Source organism: Ciconia boyciana, chromosome 3 (genome assembly GCF_034638445.1).
Source record: "Ciconia boyciana chromosome 3, ASM3463844v1, whole genome shotgun sequence".
NCBI classification, from domain to species: Eukaryota; Metazoa; Chordata; class Aves; order Ciconiiformes; family Ciconiidae; genus Ciconia; species Ciconia boyciana.
The window spans coordinates 55,847,846-55,869,977 of record NC_132936.1 but is presented as its reverse complement, the minus strand read 5'-3'; the positions used below and the strand labels follow the sequence as shown (position 1 = coordinate 55,869,977).

The 22,132-nt window shown below is 37.5% G+C and overlaps 1 protein-coding gene across 1 annotated transcript in view; it reads right to left on the bottom strand.

Annotated features, from left to right (window-relative positions):
* RFX6 (regulatory factor X6) overlaps positions 1–22,132 on the bottom strand; it is a 36,896-nt gene that overhangs the window by 4,780 nt on the left and 9,984 nt on the right. Inside the window, exons 5-15 of the mRNA XM_072857888.1 lie at positions 20,171–20,248; positions 17,045–17,072; positions 12,495–12,602; positions 10,048–10,125; positions 9,841–9,954; positions 7,750–7,799; positions 6,809–6,968; positions 5,217–5,361; positions 3,813–3,922; positions 1,651–1,768; positions 433–555 (exon numbers count right to left, since the gene is read on the bottom strand). Of these exons, the coding sequence (XP_072713989.1) occupies positions 433–555; positions 1,651–1,768; positions 3,813–3,922; positions 5,217–5,361; positions 6,809–6,968; positions 7,750–7,799; positions 9,841–9,954; positions 10,048–10,125; positions 12,495–12,602; positions 17,045–17,072; positions 20,171–20,248 (1,112 nt within the window). The remainder of the gene's footprint in view (positions 1–432; positions 556–1,650; positions 1,769–3,812; positions 3,923–5,216; positions 5,362–6,808; positions 6,969–7,749; positions 7,800–9,840; positions 9,955–10,047; positions 10,126–12,494; positions 12,603–17,044; positions 17,073–20,170; positions 20,249–22,132) is intronic.

The following is a 22,132-nucleotide window of genomic DNA, read 5'->3' as shown; positions in this document are numbered from 1 at the left end:
TGTTCCAGCCTTGCAAGGATATTTGCATTTTGGTAACATTTAATACATTCCTAGTTCAAGGTGTAATTACATATTTAAGCTTTGGCAGAAAAACTGGATTAGGAATTCCTGCCCTTTCTGTTCCTTATACCTCTTTTCACACTTCAGGTTGTGACCCTTCAGATGTACCTACAAGTGTTTGTTGCCTCCAAGATCATTTCAGTGATCCAATGTATTCACATTCCCACAAAATGTTATTAAGTGAACTATGGTAGGAAGGTGGGAATGAATTGCTGAGTGAATGGTCACAAGCTTTTCAGGTGAATTTGACAATGTTGCATAAAACTACACCTTCAGGAGAAGATAGTTAGCCTGCCTTTGTTTAAAGTTAAACAACTATGTCAACTTCTAAAAATACAGGAGTACATTCAAAAGAAACCAAGTTCTAGTTACCTAAATTCTTCATGTATTTGTCCAGTAGATTCTGGAGTTCTTGTTCTTTGTCATTGTTGAACTGTGTCTCCATGGCGAGCAGGATGTACTCATCTAGTAGCATGCGGATCAAATGAAAAGAACCTTTTGGAGGAGAAAGAGAGAGAGTAGCTGAGTTATCTTTGTGACCATCTCTCACCACTCTACAAGAAGCGAGTGAAACAAACAAATAATTGTGGACTTTAAATGACCTGGCAAGACCAACAAGGAAGAGTGCCTAACTTCTAGCTCTAATCTCTCTTTGCACTGGCCCACCTAGCTCAATTGTTTACTGTCCTGCAGGCTATTTGACCACTAATTACATCAAAGAAAAATACTGATGAAAGTGAGACATGCTTTATACTTGAAGAGGGCACACAGTGGAGCTAGATAAGGCCGAAGTCTGCTAGAATGCCTCTGCTCTATTTCTGTTTGCCTTGTGCTAAATAACCAGACAATAACTGGTGAAGTCTTTGACCTTATTTCAAGGATATATCACATTAAAAATGTGCGTCTCCTTACAGCCATTTCAAATACCCTCTGAATTTTAGATAACAATGTACCTACAACTAAACTTAGGAAATTATGTACTAGATTTAAAGTGAGTTTCACTTGCTCTACCATCTTCTATTTTATAAAATGTTCTGAGAGTCCCCCAAAATGTAAACATTTCTGAAGATGAACATGTGAACCTTAATTTTTAAAAGCCATAAACACTGTTGAATTGCCTGTCTGCTGATCCCAGAATTAAATGAGTGGTAATCTGTCAAATTCTTTTTGCTTTTATGAAAACATACCATGCACAATAACTCCTATACAGCAGTAATTTTTTACCAAACTGATCCACATGTAAAACTAATAATTTGAATCTTCTGTCTCCTACACTGAGATATACAGTTACACTTCCATTGCCATATCAAAACAAACAGAGCTTCTAGCTCTTAAATGGCAAAGCAGTATCAAACGGCAATTCAAAAGAAAAATACTTTGGAAAAATGAACATGTGACACAGGTCACCAACAAAATATTGCTAGCATTTACTGTGAAATGTTAGTTTGAAAAACACGTTACACAGCATTTGTGGCTTTGATCAAAGAATCTTTAGACTAGGACAGACTCCTCTGCTGAGGAAATGGTAGAAAACTGGTAAGTGCTAGCACATATGTACAAAATATGACTGTTTTTACAAAGCCCAGGTACCAAAACTTGACGCGTTGTTTAGGGTTAGGTTATGCATCACTCGAGCACCAAAAAAACTCCATTTGAGAAGGAAGTCTTGAGCCCTCTTCTTTAATGACCTCCCATTTTGCTTGCTTGCCTGGAAGAGAATAGTAAAATACTGTTAAGTATGCTAACTTGCTTTCTGCACACAGGAGAAAAGAAAAGGCAACTGAATATGCTTGAGAGTTCAAGGAGTCCTTGACTCAGGCTGATGCGGCAGGGTGGATCAAGCTGCCCGATTCACACTGTCTTCATAATGTGTATCCTAAAGTGATGAAGAAGAGCATCATTCACTCTTTTCGGTGCAACCAGAGTAGAGCTCTGACAATGTTAGATAAAGCAAACTGCTTACTGCTTGGGCTTTGCTGTGCCCTGAAGGTATATAAATTAGATCATATTCTAGTATTAAAAGTGCCAAATTATTCTGTAAATATACAGGTGTACAAGGCAGAAAGAAAACAAAACACCCTCTGGCACTATATTATTCCACATAAACAGGGAACAGAAATTAGTCTTTGTACTTTAATGTAATCTGTATAATACTGGCCAGACTTTCTCTTACAAAATGGTATGTTTACTATCCTAACATTGACGCTTTTAATGCTGCTCATTTCATACTGTCACTTTGCTCTGGCAGTGATTTGTTCGTGTGGTAATGTATGCCCTGTTGCTTTCTCAAACAGCAAGCAGAAAGAAGCTGTTGTGCGAGTTTGACAGTAACAACACTTTAGCATGAACAGAAGGCAGACAGCAATGGAAGGATTACATGTTCTGTAAATTATTAACTTCTGCTTAGTTGACCTAGCTGCATATCAGGACTTGTAGGTATTTCTTACCCCTAACTACAGGAAAACAATGCTAGGAACCATACCTGTTAACTTTAATAATATAGTATCACATAGTAGCTGCTGAATGGGAGAGTGCTTCACCTTTTCTGCCTGGCTTGTTTATAAGGAATTGTCTTCTGAAATTGTGGAATCAGTTTTAGACCATAATAATTCAGTTCTAAAATACATAGTGATTGCTCAGCTTCAGTGGGAGTTTTGTGTCTAAGTAAGTGTGTATGAGGACTTGCTTTGGCTCTGCTGCCCTCAATCATCCAAAGCTCCTCACTGTGTTGCTCACATATGACAGCAAATGTTAGGAAACTCAGAGTGCTTTAAAAAGAAAGAAATTATCACTGTCTCCATTGAAATTTGGGGAAACAGGAGAAGAAAGGAAAAAGGACATGCCCACGGTTATTCTGTAAGTGGCAGTCACTCTTCTGCAAGCCAGTCAAAGCTAACTGCACTGTCTCCTCCTCTTGCATCCATTCATATCAAGATGCTCCCTAAAACGATGGATAAGATATTGCATTTCCAGACAGAACATGATGAGAAGACCAGTGTTTAGCTATTGGCAAGCAATGTGTAATATTTTATTCTGCTAGTTTACGTTCATTAGAGTCACAAATTGGGTAAATATCTCTTACTTGAGCTATAACTCAGAACTCAATTATTTTGTTCGGAACTATAGTGTAATCATTCCAGTATAACTACATGCATAAAATACTTGTTATTATAAAGCATCATGTAAATTGGGGGGGGGGGGGGGGGGCAGATCCCACTAAAACCATCCATTACTGAGTTAAGCACCTTATGAAGCTACAAAACTGTATCTTCCATCCTGGTCTGTAGAAATCCTTCTATGGGTTAGCTACTGCTGAATCCATCTGCTACATTAACTTATATCACATACAGTAGCATCCAAATACCGTGAAAGAAAGAATTGCTTCTCTGAGGAACAACTTTTGTTCACCTTACTCACTGGGCAATACCCCTGTGATTCTGCATGCACAGATAAGGTGTACAGGTTTCTTTCATGTACAGTTTATGACAGTGCTGACTTTAATGTTTTAGTTACGATACTCTTAGCTTGTCACACACATAAGGCTGTTCAACAGCACTCAACATGATTAATTAGAACTAACAGCACTGGAACCTTTCACACCACATGAAGAACTCCCCTGTTACAATAAGGAGATATGAGCAGAGATGAGAATCCCATGTGGGAAACCAATGGGACTGCATAAGTACGGGACTGTGTAAGGAGTAAGGGGAGTAGGATTTAGTCTTGAGTCAGGCAGAACGTTTGAAAGGTACCTTGATAACCCTTTGCTCAACCACAGTATCCAACCATTCAATAAACGATTCCACAGTGGCATTCTTCTTTAGAAGGTCCTTCAGTTCTTGGAACACTGTAATAGAGTCATCTACCATGTAAAAAGGAGAACATATCATTGCACGCTATTCTGAACATGAGAAAAAGCCACTCACCAGCCATATTACAATATTGTAGCATGGAAAGGAAAAGCAAAGAATTAGAGCAGTGAAGAAATGAGCAATTCCCCAGCAAAGCAAGCAGACACACATCCATCACACATATATATTTTAATTACTTAAGCATTACAATGATACAGGTTGTAAGACAATGAAGTTTTACAGGAAAATAAAAGCAAAAAACAATTCTGATATTTTCCATTCATTTTAAGATTCAGCCTTGAAAACCTTTCTATTACTTAGTTTAGTAGTAAAGCTTTATCTGTAATGTGGCAGACTTGTATATTGTCTTAGGTTTCCTTTATATTTTACAAATTTCTCACAAAATAATGTAAAGCTAACTTCCCCAATTCACATTTTTGAAAAAGTGCCTGAATGACCAGTTATTTCTCTTCTCCTTTTCTTTTTTTAATCAGTGTGAAAGAAGACAAAGAACAAAACAGAAAACAATTACACAAAAAGTAGGAAATGGGCAACTCAAATGAAAATGTGAATAGGATTGTGAAAATGTGAATAAGATTGTGAAAGAGAACAAACTTTCATGATCAAAGCAACGATATTTAGAAGACAACATATTGCTATTGCTCTCCTTTCAGCTCTCCAAACTCTGATCAACATGATTCCTGTGACAAAAAATATCTTTTTAATAGAGAAAAGGGCTATATCTTTTTTCAACAACAGGTATGTATATGAAAATTAACACCTTCAAAATTTGTACTTTACTCCACTCTGTTCTGTGTATGAAAATAGCTGTTACACTTTATAGACAATTATGTATTTTTTTAAAGATCAACTTTCAGTAAAAAAAAAATCTATTCATGTAAAAAAAAAGTAAACTAGCTCAAATATCCAATAAATTAAGCCATAATGATATGGAATTTTTGAGACATCTTTCAAGAATTGATCTGTGCTAATATCCCTATATGATTAGGACAAAACTTCAAAAGAGATTTTATTACACTTAGCAACTGACATGTAAATTATTTTTTCAGCAACCATTTAAAGTCATCTAACTGGGATGACTTCCCAGCGTAAGCTTCTGTTCTTGTAGGACATGCTAGGGCAACCAACTGGTTTTCTTAAGCTACTAAAGTTAACACTGAGCTAGATTAGAGAACGCAGTGTCTACGTGTGCCTTTTCTCAGTCCATCTCCAAGTAGACTAGTGTGGCATGGAATGAAAAAGTGAATTACTTTTAATGACACAAATATATCACCATGGACTTACATTCACTGTAGACCTCCCCATCAGAATCTGTGCTTCCTGAAACTGCAAGGAGTGCCTGAGAGCCAATACTATTCAAATCAACTTTTTCAATATCCGACACCATGGAATTCACCACATGCTGGTCAAAAAGGGCTGGCCGAGCAATCTGTAAGAGAAGGCAAGGTAAAATACTGAGACCCTGTCGTGGTTTAACACCAGCTGGCAACTAAGCACCACGCAGCCGCTCGCTCACTCCTCAACCCCTGGTGGGATGGGGGAGAGAATCGGAAGTGTAAAAGTAAGAAAACTCGTGGGTTGAGATAAAATCAGTTTAATAATTTAAAAAAAAAAATTAATAATGATGATGATGTAAGGAAAAGGGAAAAAAATAACAGAGAGAAAAATACAACCCAAGAAAGACAAGTAATGCAAATTAAAACAATTGGTTACCACCAACAGACCAATGCCCAGCCAGTCCCTGAGCAGCAATCCCCCCGCCAACATCCCCCCTAGTTTTATTGCTGAGCATGACATCATATGGTATGGAATCTCCCTTTGGTCAGTTGGGGTCAGCTGTCCCAGCTGTGTCCCCTCCCAGCTTCTTGTGCCCCCCAGCCTACTCGCTGGTGGGGTGGGGTGAGGAGCAGAAAAGGCCTTGACTCTGTGTAAGCACTGCTCAGCAGTAACGAAAACATCCCTGTGATATCAACACTGTTTCCAGCACAAATCCAAAACATAGCCCCATACTAGCTCCTACAAAGAAAATTAACTCTATCCCAGCCAAAACGAGCACAGATCCACACTTGGGGATCACCTGAATAACTCCTCAGAGAAGAATCATATTCTGTTTAATTCTCTTATCATGGCTGGGTTTTTCGTAGATCAGATAAGACAGTGTTTCCCCTTCATTAGACTTCTAAGGCTCTTCTAATGTGCCTTCCTATGAGACCATCTTCACGATATCACCCACATGCTACTTCTGTCTTAGTATTTATGAAAGAGAAAACTAAGCCAAGATGAATATATGGTGCATCTACAGTTATTCATGAGGACTACCACCTCAAAGCCCAAGCTGTTAGCACTTAAGTTCCCTGAAAGGCATTGTATCCTTTTGTATAATCTACCAAATCATCACATGGAGGTGCCTCCTCATTGCAGACACCTGTATACTGCCAACACAGCCTTGGAGCCCTCAGCTACCTGTCATTCACATGTTCTCCTTTCAGTCAAAACTCAAAAAGAAATAAGCTCACTAAAGGACACCATGGACAAGACAGTGAACCTTTGCTAGGCAAGAAGGATCATCTGGTATTTTCCAATTTGGAACTAAAACAAATACCCATATATTCCACCTCATCATTTGATTGCCAAAAGTTCCCATGATAGTAGTTCATTATAACCATGGTATTTTCTCTCTTTTCTACTACAAAAGTTTGAAGTTTTGGTCAGATCTATTTATGGCCACTTCCTTCTTGCATGGTTAAAACTACAAGATTCAAGTCTTCCATGGCTGAAGTTGAATCTTGACAAAACAATGCATTATATCTCATAGCCAGAAAGGTGCACTGAATGTAATTGACAATTTTTGGGATGTATAATCTTACTCTGTTTACCTGTGCTAGGTGTAGGAATGATGTCTGTCTTTTCAGGGAGGAAACAAATCTTCTTGCAATAGGCAGTTTCTTATCTGTCAGGTTTTCTGGTAGATTTTCCAAAGAGGAAACAACCCACTGTTCCCAGTTTTTTGCAAAATTTCTTATATCTGCCAGTAGACTACAGGAAAAAAATGTGTTTTAGAGAAACATCAATAAAAATTGTCTTGCATCAGTTTAAATAATTGGGTTTCAATCTATGATTAACAGACTCCTGGACATATCCGTGAATTACACCTCAGGTGTCACCAAAAGGGAACAGAAAATGACCAGTCATCAAAAGGCTAAAATTGACTATATATTGATCTGTACCTCCTCTGAGAAAAATTGTAAACCATCTGCCAATTGAAATAGGTTGAAAAACACTAGCTTTAAGAATAGACCATAAGAAATCCAAAACCCATTAGAGATATCTGAAGCTAAAGGCCTTAGTCAGACATAAAACCCCAAACAAGATGACCTTCAAGGAAAAGATGAGAAGATTCAAAGGTAACTTATAATAATCCTCTTATTAATGTCTTGTTGAGAAAATGCTTAGATATTATGGTGATGCATAGGCTACAAACCTGAAAAGTATTCTGAAAAAAAGGTAACAATTATTTTTCTTTAAACAACACAAGTACATTTGTTTCTTTTTTTATCTTCTAGGGCTTTATTGTAGAAGAAACCTATTTCAAAATATCCAACAAGGCAGTAAAATGGGACATTAAAATACTGTGTAATATTTTAAGGCTGTTCTATAGCTGTCCTCAGAGCTGACAGTATTTTGCCATACATACTCTACTGTTCTAAAAATGAGCATAAATATTGTGAGAAAATTTCTCTAGGATATAGAATTTATGCTATTTAACTGGAATATGCCTAACAAACAGAATGTAGCATTATTATTGTCAAATACCTACCTTTCTGGCATTTCTTGCATTGTTGCAGGGATGAGTACATCTGTAAGGACCTTCAAAAAGGTAACAAAATGATATCAAGCTTCCACTGGCCATTTATTCATTCATCTCTGTCTTGTCTACTTAGATTGCAAAGTGATAAGGACAGGAAATTTATACAGAATAAAGCCATTCAACCTATTGTCCAGATATTTATATACCTAGATTTCTCCCATCACTTTTAGATAGGAACATGTGAGATATTTATATACCTAGATAACTCCCATTCTTAATGTATGCCAGCGTGCCAGTAAAACAAGAAAGTGCTATCACTCGTGTCTTACAGTAGGGAAATCAGTAGAAGTGAGATGCATAAACGCTTTGTCTTTTCTACCATCACTGAGTCTCAGTAAAGCAGATACTCAAGCATCTCCCAAGGACTTGAGTGCTATTAGCCACTTGACTCTTCTTTCTGCCATACTACATGTGGCACTGAAGGCGTTCAGAGTTTAGGGCAAATCCCCTATAGCTAAGTGTGGTGTGGAACTGTTTTGGCAAAAAACTGTGCCGTCTGGCATGCCTTCTGGGGAATGCTATTGCAGAGGGCAAAGTTGTTTGTTAGCCTATATCCCAAAAATCTGTTTCCACTACTAATGTAAATGGTTTGATAACAATGCAATAAAATTCCTCCTTCTTTCTGGCAGCTGTGCTGTCAAGAATATCTAACATGATTATAAGTGAGAAACAGTGAGAGATAGAGAAGAAGCACAATAATAAATTTATGAACTTTTGAGAAATTCTGTCTTATTCAATTTATAATTTAGTGCTCCTGCAGTATTTCTTCTTCTGTCACACTAAATATTTATTACAAATAAAGTTAATAATGGATCTATTGGGACAGCATGTTTCGAGCAGGAAAAAACTCATAAACTCAAGGTACAATATAACCTCTGCAAGTAAATGAGGCTTAATGGCTCATCTCCAGGGTCGTAATTATGATCTCTGATGCTAATCACTTTTACTTCACTCTGCTAACTAAAACATCTCTTCTTACTTCACAGCTTGATATACTTCTAAGAAATATGTATTTTAATCTTTTCTGGATTTTTCCCCTATATTTTTGTGCAGTAAAGAATGACTATAGGCACTCAGTGCTAAACAGCCCCAAGTCTCTTGCTTTGACTGCTTGGTGTTTACTGTTATGCCATAGTTACTTCTTCCCATCAATATGAGGTTGTGAAATGTGTTAGAGAGAGGGTGACAATCCTTTTCTATTTATATGGCATGTCCTATCAGAGAAACTTAAAGTGCTTTGCAGCTATTAATTAATGATCTGATCTGATTTTCCAAATTAAAAACTCAGGAAACTTTGGTGACATTACTTCCTTTATTTTTTCCCCAGTGCTCTATCACTTAATCCTGACCTTGCAGTACTCCTTACTTTCACTTAGTTTCAACTGTTTGTGTGATCATGCAGTGAACTAGATCAAAGAACTTATATGGCACAAAAACTCTGCAAAACAAATGTTCCTTAGATTTTTTTTTTAAACCCAAACCAGTTCAGAGTGCAGCAGTTTTGCTGGTACATCTAGCAGCATAGGAACAGAAATGAAGCGTAGCAGGCAGGAGAGGCAGGAATATCTTAACCCAGTATTGTTCCAGCTCTGTAATGTGAAACCATGGCTTGACATAACCTGTGAGTAGCAGATTCGCATGTGGAATCACCTCGCTGATCTGCCACAGACTCTCTTTGCTGGTAGAAATTGCAATAATGTTTTAAGGCTTCAGTTTTCATCCAGGCTTAACTTAGTCAGCCTTGTCAGTGAAGCACACAAGCATTTCTTTTAGCTACATTCAAACAAGTAGGTCAGGATTTCACCATTAGTGTGCTGCCTGTAGTCACACATCAACTGTGGAGCAGAGCTGAGACTGGAGTTCAGCTCTTACATGTGCCAGTTTTATGCTCTTGATTTCAATGGAATCCTTGCTAATTTACACAGGTAAGAGGCAGAAAGCAGTCATGGCATCCTGTTATTCTAACTTTAATGCTGTTTTTACACACGCAAAAGCTGTAATGTGGTTGAGATTATCCATGTAGCCAAATGCTTAACTTACCTTATACAGTATTGAGTCACAAACACAGAAGATGTCAACGATGACGGGATTTTCAAGCAGGGGAAGAAGATGGTCAGGCATTCCTTGCCAAAAATGTAATAAGAAATGCTGAATCTAAAGGAGTAGGAACCAGATTCATGGACATAAATAATGCATTCTTGGCTACCTGTGCATATATACCAAGAATGTGTGTTCAACCAACCTTACCTCTTCAAAGTTCCCATTAATTGCATTGTCAAGGACACACTGACAGTGTGTTTTGTACATCATGATAAGAGTATCTACCTATTTTGGAAGAAAGAAAGATTAAACAGAGTTTCTTAGCTCTCTCCTTTACTGCTATAGTGATCTAGGTTTCTGCTTTCTGTAGCTAGCATTTAAATATAGAATATAAACTGTATTACAATGCATATTTACAAATAGGCAGTCTGTATATCCAGAAGTGATGAGGAGGTTACTCATCTCTAGTTTTTTTCAACACCTTTAAGCGTCAATGCTGTTGTCAGAAATGTAGCATCTGAATCTGTATACACTGTGAAAATGTGGATATCAAAGTAAGGCAATAGCTAGATTAGCCAGTCAGATGGTAAAGTAAATTCACCTTTCTGAAACCAAGATTAATCCCAAAGAGTAGTGCAAGTTAATCATTAGGCTACTATAGGCGTCTATGAGTGTTCTGAAACATCATCTAGTTGGACAAATGAGAAAATAGCTGCCAGTCATTTGGTCAAAGTTTAATCACTGCCTTACAAGAACTGAGCTTTAAAAAGCAGAACTCCCTTTCATCTCATCAGGCTAATTTATCTGAGTGGAGTGTTCCCTTATTTTAATAACTCTGCAGAGGTATTACAAGACTTTGTAAAAAATGGTAGTAAATTTTTTAATTTGTAGCAAATTATAAAAGAAGAATTTTGTAAAGTATTTTAAGGAAGGAAAATGCTAGCAAAACCGTTCTTATGGTCCAGAATCACAGAAAGTTTGTTACAGCTTGTGAAATTCTCTGGCAAACCGATATCAGGTTTCAAATGAACCTAGTACCACCTTATTTCAATAGGTTTAGCATACAGATTTATTTGAAAACAGACCTTGCTGACTTTCAGAGCTGCTTCTGTAACTATGTATCTTTGAAAAACAATGGCAAAGGGTGAGATTCAAGAACATTTTAAAGAATTTTTTGGAAGGGGTTGATGGAAGTTTGAAGTTTGGGTGAGTTTTCTTCAGAAACATAAAATGCAGAAATTATCAATCTATTTTAGTGCAGACTGCTACACTTATGGACTCTCCAGAGACTTCAGTTGCATGCAATTTCTTAGGATTTTAATGCAGGAGTCAAACTTAAAGTACGGGCTCTCTTCAACAGAGTACCTAAATATCTTAGGTTCAATAACCCTTCGTCAGCTAAGCTGAAGGAGGGGAAAGACAGTAAGGAAAGAAAACAGGAAATAATAGAACAAGGAATGAGGAAAGAGCAGCAAGGAAAGAGAGAGAGGGAGACACATAGAAATTCATCTCTCTTTCCACAGTTTCCTCATAACTCCATGAGTCTGTCCCCAGGCAGAGTCACCCGCAAAGCCCTGCTGGGCCCTCCCATCATCTGGTCCCGACACCAGAGCAACTACATGCTGCTGACCCAAAAATGAAGAGAAAATGAGTTGCACCTTTTTCTTCATTGTTGGAGGGGTAAAATTCAGTTTTGCTTACACTGCTGTGTTGGGTCTGCAAAGAACCTCAAATGCTCTTCAGATTTAAATGTTGTGAGAATGCTGTATATATGAGAGATGTCAATTCACTGATGGAGACTATGGCAGCAGGTGATGCACACTGCTGCGTACACCAGTTCTTGGGCTTTCTTTAGGAACTGTAAGATTTCCATCTAAGATCTCTGTGCTACAGATGGCTCCTTTTGTTTAACTCCTCACAACAGGAATCCTAGGCTTCACTACTTTCACAGAACAAACTTAAGAGGAAGGGCTCATAAAACAAAAAGCTTTAAAGCAACATATCTCAAGACAGCCACCATCATGACCTGTACTGGAGGCTAAACTGGAGAGTTCACAATGTGTACCAAAAGGTTTCTAGCACAGTTCAGGGATGTAGCAGCCTGTAACGTGACCAGAAACAACACAGATGTAACATACACGCAAGGAGTCAAAGACATAAAACATATGCCAGCTCTTAGGATGAGCAATACTGAGTATTGATTTAAGGAGTACGATTTCACTAATTTAAAAAAAAAAATGCTCAGATTGTCAGTCTCTTTTCAAACAATTAATGAAAGAGAGTAAAGTTCATCTAATTATTTGTTGTGAATTATTTGTTCTGATCTAATCAGAACAAAATTTACCTTAAATCCAAAGGCATTTGGAATGAATACAACTCTCAGTTATTTGTTTGTTTTGCTCTCCCCGTCTTACATACCATCAGTTTGTAAAATACTAGGTCAGTTAATAGGTAAATAATTCAACCACCTTTCCAGTGGAAAGCCAGTTAATCGGTGTTAGTAAAGGTTTGCCCCCTCTATAAATCAGTCACCTCTGTTTGATTATGGACATTTCTGGCTCTTTCATGTCAATACCTCAAAGGCCAAGATATGAAGAAACATTCTGTGGCAATTTTTGATCTGTAAATCTGAAGAGAAGTAGCTCACATTTTACCTTGTCTTTAGAAATGGACCCTTGAAGCAAAAGGTGTTGAGCACTTGGAAACTCTGGGAGGAGAGTTCCAGTTTTGGAACTCAGAGAATATTTACGAGTGAAACCACCCTGAAATGGAAGGGAAAAAACAGGAACATTGAAATAGCTAATATAGATTCAACTGAAACCAACAATTCATGCCAAACTTGCATATTATCTCATGAGTCTCTCAATGTTCCAGCATATTTACATTCAGATAATGCTTCCAAAACATTGGTGCTTACCCAGATCTGGATTCCAGCTCAGCAAGGTAATTAAATATGTGCCTAGACCTAAACTCCACCAAATACAGTTTTCAGAGTGAAGCAGCCTTTGAGCCACATTACTTCATGGAATTCTACAAGCTTTGGATTTAATCTATGTTTAAAAACTAAAGTAGAATACTACTCTCCTCTACAGTATGGACTGTGATATCCTCAGGGAGACCCTAAGTTTTACTTAATATATATCTTTCTAGTGCAAGGATCTAGTGTACGGGAGATATTGTTCTCCCCTGCTCTCTTCCTGCTCTGATAGCATGGCAACAGTGATTTCTGCTGTTTTACTATGGTAACCACTATTTTAGTTTATCATAAAGTTTGATAATATTTTATGGTGTTATGGATGTGATGGTATGTAGGGTTTATGGACACTTCTGAACTAAGTATTTTATATAGCTCTCTCTGATTGCGGCAGACTTGACTTGAATATCTCAATAAGAGTTTCATATCTCAATAAGAACAATACTCCCAGCCATTTAGTGTTCTCCAGTTACTTTGTTGAGACACGGTCAATGCTGACCTGGAGACAAGATAAATTCCTCCTGAATTGTGCAAAATTCTGCTGATCTGAGAGTATCTTTCAGTTCTCAGAGTTCAACTCTTAAGCCTCTTTAGGCTTGTGACATCTGAAATATCGTAGACACATCTTGTAGTAGTTACAGACTGAGACAAGATCTTGAATAATTATCAGATGCTAGCCTTTGGAGACATGGGATTGAAGGATGAAACAACAAGCAGCCTTGTATGTGTGGATACTGACCATGAAGCAATATATGGTAAATCAACACTTGTTTAGACTCCTAACCTAATATTCTCACAAAATCTGATTTAGTCTACTTCTCAGTAAAGCTGAGCAGTAACATTCTGTAGTGATGTAGTGTTACTATGCTTATATTTATAATGCACACCATATTACACTTATTAAGCTCTCAAATGATATAATTAAGATTAAACCCTCATCCTCAAGAGAAGCAATAAAATCTGTATTATGATTCTGTCCTTACTGACTGAATTGTACTTATTCTCATAGGATTGCATTCAAACCTAGAGAGGACTATTTGGCTGAAACCCTTTTTTCCATTTTAGCCAACCCAGTCCTTATGTCAAGGCAGTGTACAGAGCCTTCTGCAGGGCTTCTGCATATTCCTGCAGTAAATCCACTACTGTGCAGATTCCCTTTGTACTAATGGATGGAATTTATGACCATGCACAAGGCATTTGAATGGTACCTGAAGTGGCCTTTTCCTACTTCTTTGCATACAGTCAGATTTCACTGAAGTGGGAACAGTAGTTATATAGTGTAACATATAGTGTAAAAGTGTGCAAAAGGGAGTATTTTCCTGTAAACGTTGACTCATGAATTGGAGGCCAGTTTCAAGTGAAATTCTCTCCGATACTGAATTCAGAAAACTATAGCTGTAACTGACTTATTCACCATATATATATCCCTATTTTTATAGGGTGATATGTCTGCCAAAACAGACAGCAAGGAATGAAAGCAAACATTACTTAAACACACTTTGCCTGTGCTATCTACTATTCAAATACATATAAAGCTCTAAGTCAAAGAAATTGTAGAAATTTAGAAACATTAATACTTCTTCATGTCAATACTTTTGCAGTTTTATAATTGCCTATCAATATCAGCAGGTTTGGGTTTTTTAATAACAGGAGTAATCTCAATGATTTTATTATGCAATTACCCATGAAATATATTAAAAGCTCTGATTAAAAGGGATTAGTTCATTTAAAAGAAGGCAGTGATGGTGGTGGGAGGTTTAAGAGAAGATTATCTGCAATGTTTTTTACCTTGCTAATGGATTTATACGACTGTGCCTCAGTTCTAGGCTTAATATTTTAACCCACTGCCACTTGCCCTTTCAATTTAATGCCATCTGTTTCTAATGGCCATTTAACATTAAGATAATGACAGTAATATTATCTGCCTAATTAACCATGCAGACTCTAATGGTGCACTAACTGGTTTAGATAAAAGAATTTGCTGATATCTCCCCCTACAGAGAGAATACTAGAAAATGTGATAAAACATACCAGAAGTAAACAGTGTCCCTGGCACTCAATAAGTGTTCATTCAAATGCCATTTACTCAGTATATTTAGACAATCAGTGCTTTAACGTCTTTTCAATGTCTTTATGTTCCTACTGAGAATTACATCTTATGCAATCATTGTAAATCTTTCTGGAATACCTAATTGCATGTACTTTCAAGCAAATGAATAAGGATATATCACCTTTTCACTTTAATGATGCCAAATTTTCAGTAGACTGAGATTGTTAAAATTCAGTTTTGAACACAAAAGACTTTTTTTTCTTTTAAGACCTGCCTGAATAATTTCAGACAACATCGAGCAAGACAATCAAGAACTCATACTGATGTGCCCTTTCTCACTTATTTCCACCGACTTCTCTGTGATTCTTTTTCTGGGAGGACAAAGGTATTGAACTTTGGGGCAGAAACAAGACAGGTTTATGGGACTGTCAATTCCCAAACAGACTGGGAATGCCACATCAGACATGGAAGTAAACGTGCATTCATTTATGCCAAGGGAACCAGATATTTTCCATCCCAAAACTCTGAAAGAATGAATGCTGTAGTAGTGCTCATGAATCCTTGAATATGTTGGGGATATCCCAAGGCATAGCACTATCTTTTTTTGATAAGATAGCTGATTATCTGAACAGGGAAAATGCAGCAGATCTAATCTATCTGAACCTCACTAAAATACTTGACGTGGTGTCACCATGGGAAATGATTAGTTATGCTGGTGAGAATGGGGATTAGTACAAGAATGTAAAATGTTTAAGAAACTGACTCCAGCTGAAATGCTAACAAGTTGTGTTGACAGGAAAACTACTGGGATGAAAAGGGATTGAAGTGAAGATTCTCAAAGATCAGACTTGGGGCTGATCTCACTGAACATTTTATAGATTAAATTGGCTGACATGAGCTAATGAAATCATCAATAAAGAGGAAGACCAAGAGGTCATGTAGAAAGATCTGGATGGCTCTGAGATAATAGCAATAAAGGGGATGTAAATCAATAGAGCAAAGCTACACTCTCAGGGACCAATAAGAATTTCTGCTATCAGCTATGAGTTGCTTATCTGGAAATGAAAAAGGAGAAAGGCTTGCTGTGTATCAGTTGATCACTGAGGGTATATTTAGTTTGGTAAATTAAATGGTGTCAGGAAACATTCCCAGGCAATATTAGAACAGTATTATCCAGAATGGCCCCTGGCATTCTTTTGGCCCATGCCAATTAGCAGTCTCCCAAACAATTCCTAGTCATGCTTCAACAGTTACTGCATGCTAGGGACTTTTCTCCATGGCAATGTGGCTGAGATGTGCCTATGTTGTTTTGTAGGTTCAGGAGTTTAATAATATGGATGCAGGGTATTCCATGCCAGTTGAACTCAGTGTCAAAGAACAATTCTGGGAGCAATCCTTAACCCTTAATGTACAATAATCCATAATTTTCTAGTATGAATATGACCAGAATGACAGTGACTGTACCATAGTATACAGTAGTGAAAATGTAGGCTACTTGTGGAGAAAACAAATTAACAAAAAACCAAAAACCAAACGCAGTTCTAGGGTTCATCAGAAGGGATATTTCCAATAGAAATTGGAGACGTGCCATTTACAAGACTTGATTACATGATTTTTTTTCTATAAAGATATTCAAATCAGAACAAGTACAGTGAAAGGCTATAGGGCTGATCAGAAGTGACTGAAAGCGGCTGCTTGTTCCACCTAGCAAGCAAAAGCAGCTAAAAGACATATCACAGGAAAATGTAATGAAGAGCAAAAAATAGAGAAAGACAATCCTGACCAGGAGGTATAAAATTCCTAAAATAAAATTTATTTAAAAATACCATCTTTTGGCTTCCAATCAGACAAATGAGATTCTGAAAAAGCCCTCCTGCAAAAGTAATGGATGCAAAAAATTAAGCTAGAGCTTGATCCTTTGCTTAAGAGGGTCTATTATGAACCTCTGTGGTTATGGGGAACTGGATTGGAACAGGAACCCCAGAAGGTGCCTTCCAATCTTATTTTCATTTGACTATTTAGAGGAGCAAATACTCAGCTTCATGAAAAAAGGTTATGCAGTCTAATCTTTAATGAAAAATATTGCTCTAATTTTCAAAGAAATGAATGTGAAGAAAACCACAGGTCACATAATATTTGGATTATAATGGAAGTGAAAGGAAACAGACTACAGCACTTACCTCATTCTTTAACTTGCTTCCAGAGAACCTTTGAAAATAAACACATTTGATTATTTTTTCATAAGCAGAACATTTTTAGAGTTTGTATATATATACACATATAAAATAGATATATAAAATAGATCAATTAGAAAAAATATCACATTTCTCCAAATTATAATAAAAATCATGTTTTTTTCTTAACTTCTTCCATTGGTTTGCAAGTGCCTGAGGATATCAGGAAACCTACCGATGTCTTCTGAAGATTCAGATCATTGACCAAACAGTAAAGTATAAAGCCCAGCTTCATTTTTTTCTTTGGATCTTTGCAACTTCACAAATATCTAAGGGGCAGCATGGGTGCAAGTCCATAAGGTCTTTACCAGGAAATACATAAAGTTTTTGATACAGCTGAGTAAATTTAGAACAGAAAACCTATATCTAGAATTTACGCTTCTCAGGAAAATGAAGAAATCATAGCGATTTTCCATTCTTTTTCACCACAGTATTATTTTGATGCAGGTGAAATGCATTTCAGAGATCAAAGATTCATTAACTGTCAAAAATGTGTTGCAGTATAGTGAATGTCCCATTAAAAGTCCAATTGAGAGATTGCCAATGAAGTCATTGGACTATCAGGCAACTCTTCAGTGCAGAAATTAGAAAGCACACATTTTAAATTATAACTACTAAACTAGAGAATGTGTAATGATAGAGATTCTAATGGATCAGTATAATGATAAATGTTGTTTGATTATTGTTATTTCCTATTCTGCTAGCTGCCAACTGATAAGATACTGTGGGCAACATGATATCTTATAATTATTAGCACCAATATTGTCATTTCATGCTGTTGAGATGCTCTGCTGGCAGGACAGAAAACCAGAGGCTGAGCGGTTGTGGAATTCCTCCTGCCCAGGCCAGGCACAGGTGTCTGACAGTTCCCATCACACGATTATCCAGCATATGTTACCTACAGAGTTCCCTTGGTTGTTAATAGATGAGTATGAAAGAAGGTGTCACTCAGTTGATTACAACGTGGAGCTAATTAGCTTCATAGCTGGATGTATTTGTTACGGACTGTGGATTTCCGCACATGCAGCAAAATGTACACAGAATGTACAGCAAAAACATGGGGCAGCATCTGCTAGCATTGCTCCTCCAGAGCCCTAATTGCTAGCAAAAGCTACCCTTCACACAGTGCTGTGGATACTCATGATTTTTGGTGTTAGGTATGGTCCTTTCACAGTGCAAGGCTTGATATTTAAAGGAACCGGGAGGTCAAATTTACAGTGGAATTTAAGGATTCAGGCATCTGCAACCCTGCATTTAAGGACTATTGTACTCAGCTCTATTACCTAAATATTAATACATGAATGCCAATTAAATTTGAAATGGCAGTAGAGGCCTATATATAGGCAACTAAACTGAAGCCCATTGTCCCTTCTAATCTTTTTACAAGCTGCCATCTAACATGCAAGCCTTTTGGTAAAGGCCTCCATATGCCTATATTTGTGCATGGGCATGGTGTCATCTGATACCTTTATCAGCCCATATATGTTCCCTGCCTATTTCTGCCCCAAGCTTGATCCAGGAACCATTTTTATAGCTTACCTACCAGAACAGACATCAGACAAAGGAAAGATTTTATGACGGATCATTATATGCAGCAGCCAGCAACTGGGAGATTCACTCTCAATTTTGAATCTTTATACTGCCTGACTCTTTCCTTACCCAGAAGCTCGTTCTTAACCCCATGCTACTGCGTCATTCTCTTCACAGACAAATTCAACCACAGTGATGACCCAAACTGTGCAAAATGAGCATTTGAGCTTCTGTTCTAAATCAGCTAGGGAGGCAATTTGACTGCTGGACCCTGAAAATTCAACATCTCATACAGGAGAGCACAAGTCCTAACAGAAAAAAAAGGTTCCTAACTAGTGAATCTAGTGAGTACTCTGAAAATCTTAGCGAGTATCTATGCCGTCTTTATGTGAGCGTATACTGTTGGAAATCCAGCCATGAGGAATTTTGCAGAACCTCCACTTTCTTTTCATTCAGTGCTGCTAGATTGTGCAAGGACAGAGCTTTACATGAAAAGGGCACTGGCTGACATAAAGCTGAGGACTGAGTGATTATATTCCCTTAAATGAAAATAACTATCTTTTAGTCAATTAAATGAGCAATTTGTTCAAGATAATTCTGTATTATGAAAGAACGTCATCTCGCTGTGTACCAGCAACACCTCCGCAGCTCTGGATAAATGCCATTTCTGGACAAGGAAATATCATATTCCAGTCTATTATACCTTAAGTTCTGCAATGGAGAGATCCCTCCTTTTAAGCGTCACTGGCAACATTACCCTCGATTTTTACACTTGTCCTTTGTTTGGAAAAAGTCTCTTTGGGTATAACCTAAATCTGCCAGCAGTTGAATTTTCTATGTGTGATTATAAACTCATTTATTCCTTTCATTTCTCAGAGTCCCCACTTATACAGGTAAACTGCTGTAGACAATGAAAGCCATCATTCAAGCCATATGTGAACAGAGACATTTGTTTTACGAACTATTAATCTTTCGCAAACCAACAGGCAGCTATCGTAACATATTGATCCTGCTAGCTGTCCCTTAAATAAATATAATTAGAGCTTCCTGGGTTAGGTTTAAACTGATATTAGCCAGTCAAAGGACCTGTAAATATTAATCTACGCTGACCCCTCCCTCCTGCCCACAGGTGCCAGCTTCACACCATTCTCCAGACGTTTCATAATGGGAAGCTGTCCTGGGGAAAGAACTCAGAGGGTGACACACAAGCAAACAAAATGAGACAAGTGTTCTGGAGATGGTGTTTTGCTGCCTTACACTAACTTGAACCAATCCTCTGCTGGTATAAGTGATGCAGCTCTACACTGACTGAGGTCAGGCCATACTGGATGATACTAGCAAAAGATGTAGATCAATCTGCTAAAAGAAAATTGATGTCTTTAGAGAGCAAACTGCTACCTAAATCTGGGCATGCCAGACATTGAGATATGCAGCAATACTAGTTCTAATATCAACAACAATTACTGTCCTACAAATACCTTCCTAAGAGAAGGTTAAAGTTAGAACTTTACTGACTAAGTCTCACAATTTGTGTTATTGTACCTGGTTAAGCCTTTTCCAGAATACACAGAGTGGTAATATGCGCTACTTTCTTTAATGCCAATTCCATAATAGTGATACCTGTGGAAAAAAAAGAGGCGTGTTTATGAGTGACATGTCAAGTAAAGCAAACTGTCAAATTGATTTTCAATGCTTTCTGAAAACTTTTCTTAACAGTGTCTACCAATTCCTTTCACTGACATGGAACAAAATCTGGTCTCATAGAAAACAGTATTGTCATGATTTGATCCAAAATTCAAGGCTGGGATCTTCTTTAAATTTGAAATACTTACTCTCTTACAAGAATTTTCCTGAAACAGCAAATCTCCTAGAAACATGTTACATCTCTTTTCCTTAATGTGCATTCTCTTTCACTTTACTTCGTTTATTGAAAGGGTGCTGGGTTTGGCCTACCAGGTTTATTTTATCTGGCTTACCACTGCTATATTTAGACAGTCCCACAGAGCACTTTTCAGGTGAAAATAACTCGCCAGTGTACCCTCTAAATTAGTATTCAGCCTCCTATGACTAAAAATGCTAACATGTCATTCATTCATTCTTCTCTCAGGGTGACCAACTTTGCTGAATTATTTAGCTGCTTAAGCAGTTCTCATCCACATTCGTCTCCCTTGCTGCTCTCCTGGAAATTATTGCTCCCCAAGTTGGAAGAAGGAAACACGTTCCTATTGCTCAGCCTCTGCAGTGCTGAGCCCAACACCTTAAGCAAAGACACTAAAGAGGGTGGATTGGTGCTAAGAAAACTGGCTATGCAGTAGATACTTATTACTTTCCACTGATTTTGCTACAAAAGAAGTGACCTTCAGGAGAAGGGCAGGAGAGCAAGCTGGGGGCAGCTCTTTCTTTACTGGTCAGAGCAAAGTTTGCTTGAGTTCATCTATCAAAGGTGATAGGCCCTGTCTTATAAATTCCACTCAATAGATTTAAAAACTGATTGTGTTAAACCAAATTTGTCTAAGAATGTTATGGACAGTATACTCAGGATTATTTGTTTTTTACTAAAGTTAGCTTGAAAACACGATGGCAGCTGGTTTAACTGAACTGCTTCAAAGTAACACTTGTAGTTCAAGTACATTGCATGTAAACCAAGCCTAACATAGAGGTAACACTTTGCAAGGCATTGCACTAATTTCACTGAAACTTCTCAAAAGCTTGAAGAAATGCACTCTTAAGACACAAAGCCCCCAGCAAATAGTTCATAAAACACATAAACAAAAGTTTTCAGCTCATCTCTGCTGTTCCTGGTGATGCCCATTAAAAAAAAAAATCACAATCTTACTGTTGGTTCTTGTATGGGACAGTCACAGATAAGAACAAAACCCTCAAATGTCTTATATTTACAAAGCTGACTAAAGGCATTAGATACAAATGATATTTAAGAAAATTTTCATTAGGATGATATATTTGCTTAGCCTAGGTAGCTTTGAAAATCTCAGCTGAAATAGTCATTCTGTTTCTGGACACTGTTCTGTGCCTTCAGGGTTTTACAGACAAGAAATGTGACAGAAAAGTAGCTACTGTTAAACATCATAGATTTTACTGTTTGCCTGAAACTGATGAGTCTACATAACACCACTAGATCGCAGTAGGACCTGGTGACCCATAGGAAGGCCAAAAGTTTCTCACCTATTTCTTCACTGTTAGTTTTCTTGCCCTGTAAGTGTATTTTGCTGAGGGATGGTGATGTAGTGAACTGACCATTTTTAGATACCCGTTAATACTCAGAAGCTCAGACATAGGACCATCTGCTCATAACAGTTCCCTTTTTATCTGTTAAAGTCAGAGCTGGCTGATCAAAGTGACACCTCAAGGTGGTTTAGGATGCCGATGGGACCTTTCATTAAATGTCATAATGCTAGACAGTTGTCCTCCATTTCACATACAGAACTGTGTCACCTATGTTGTGAATTAAAGTCCTGAAGGTTTTCCATCACTTCTTTTGCTTTA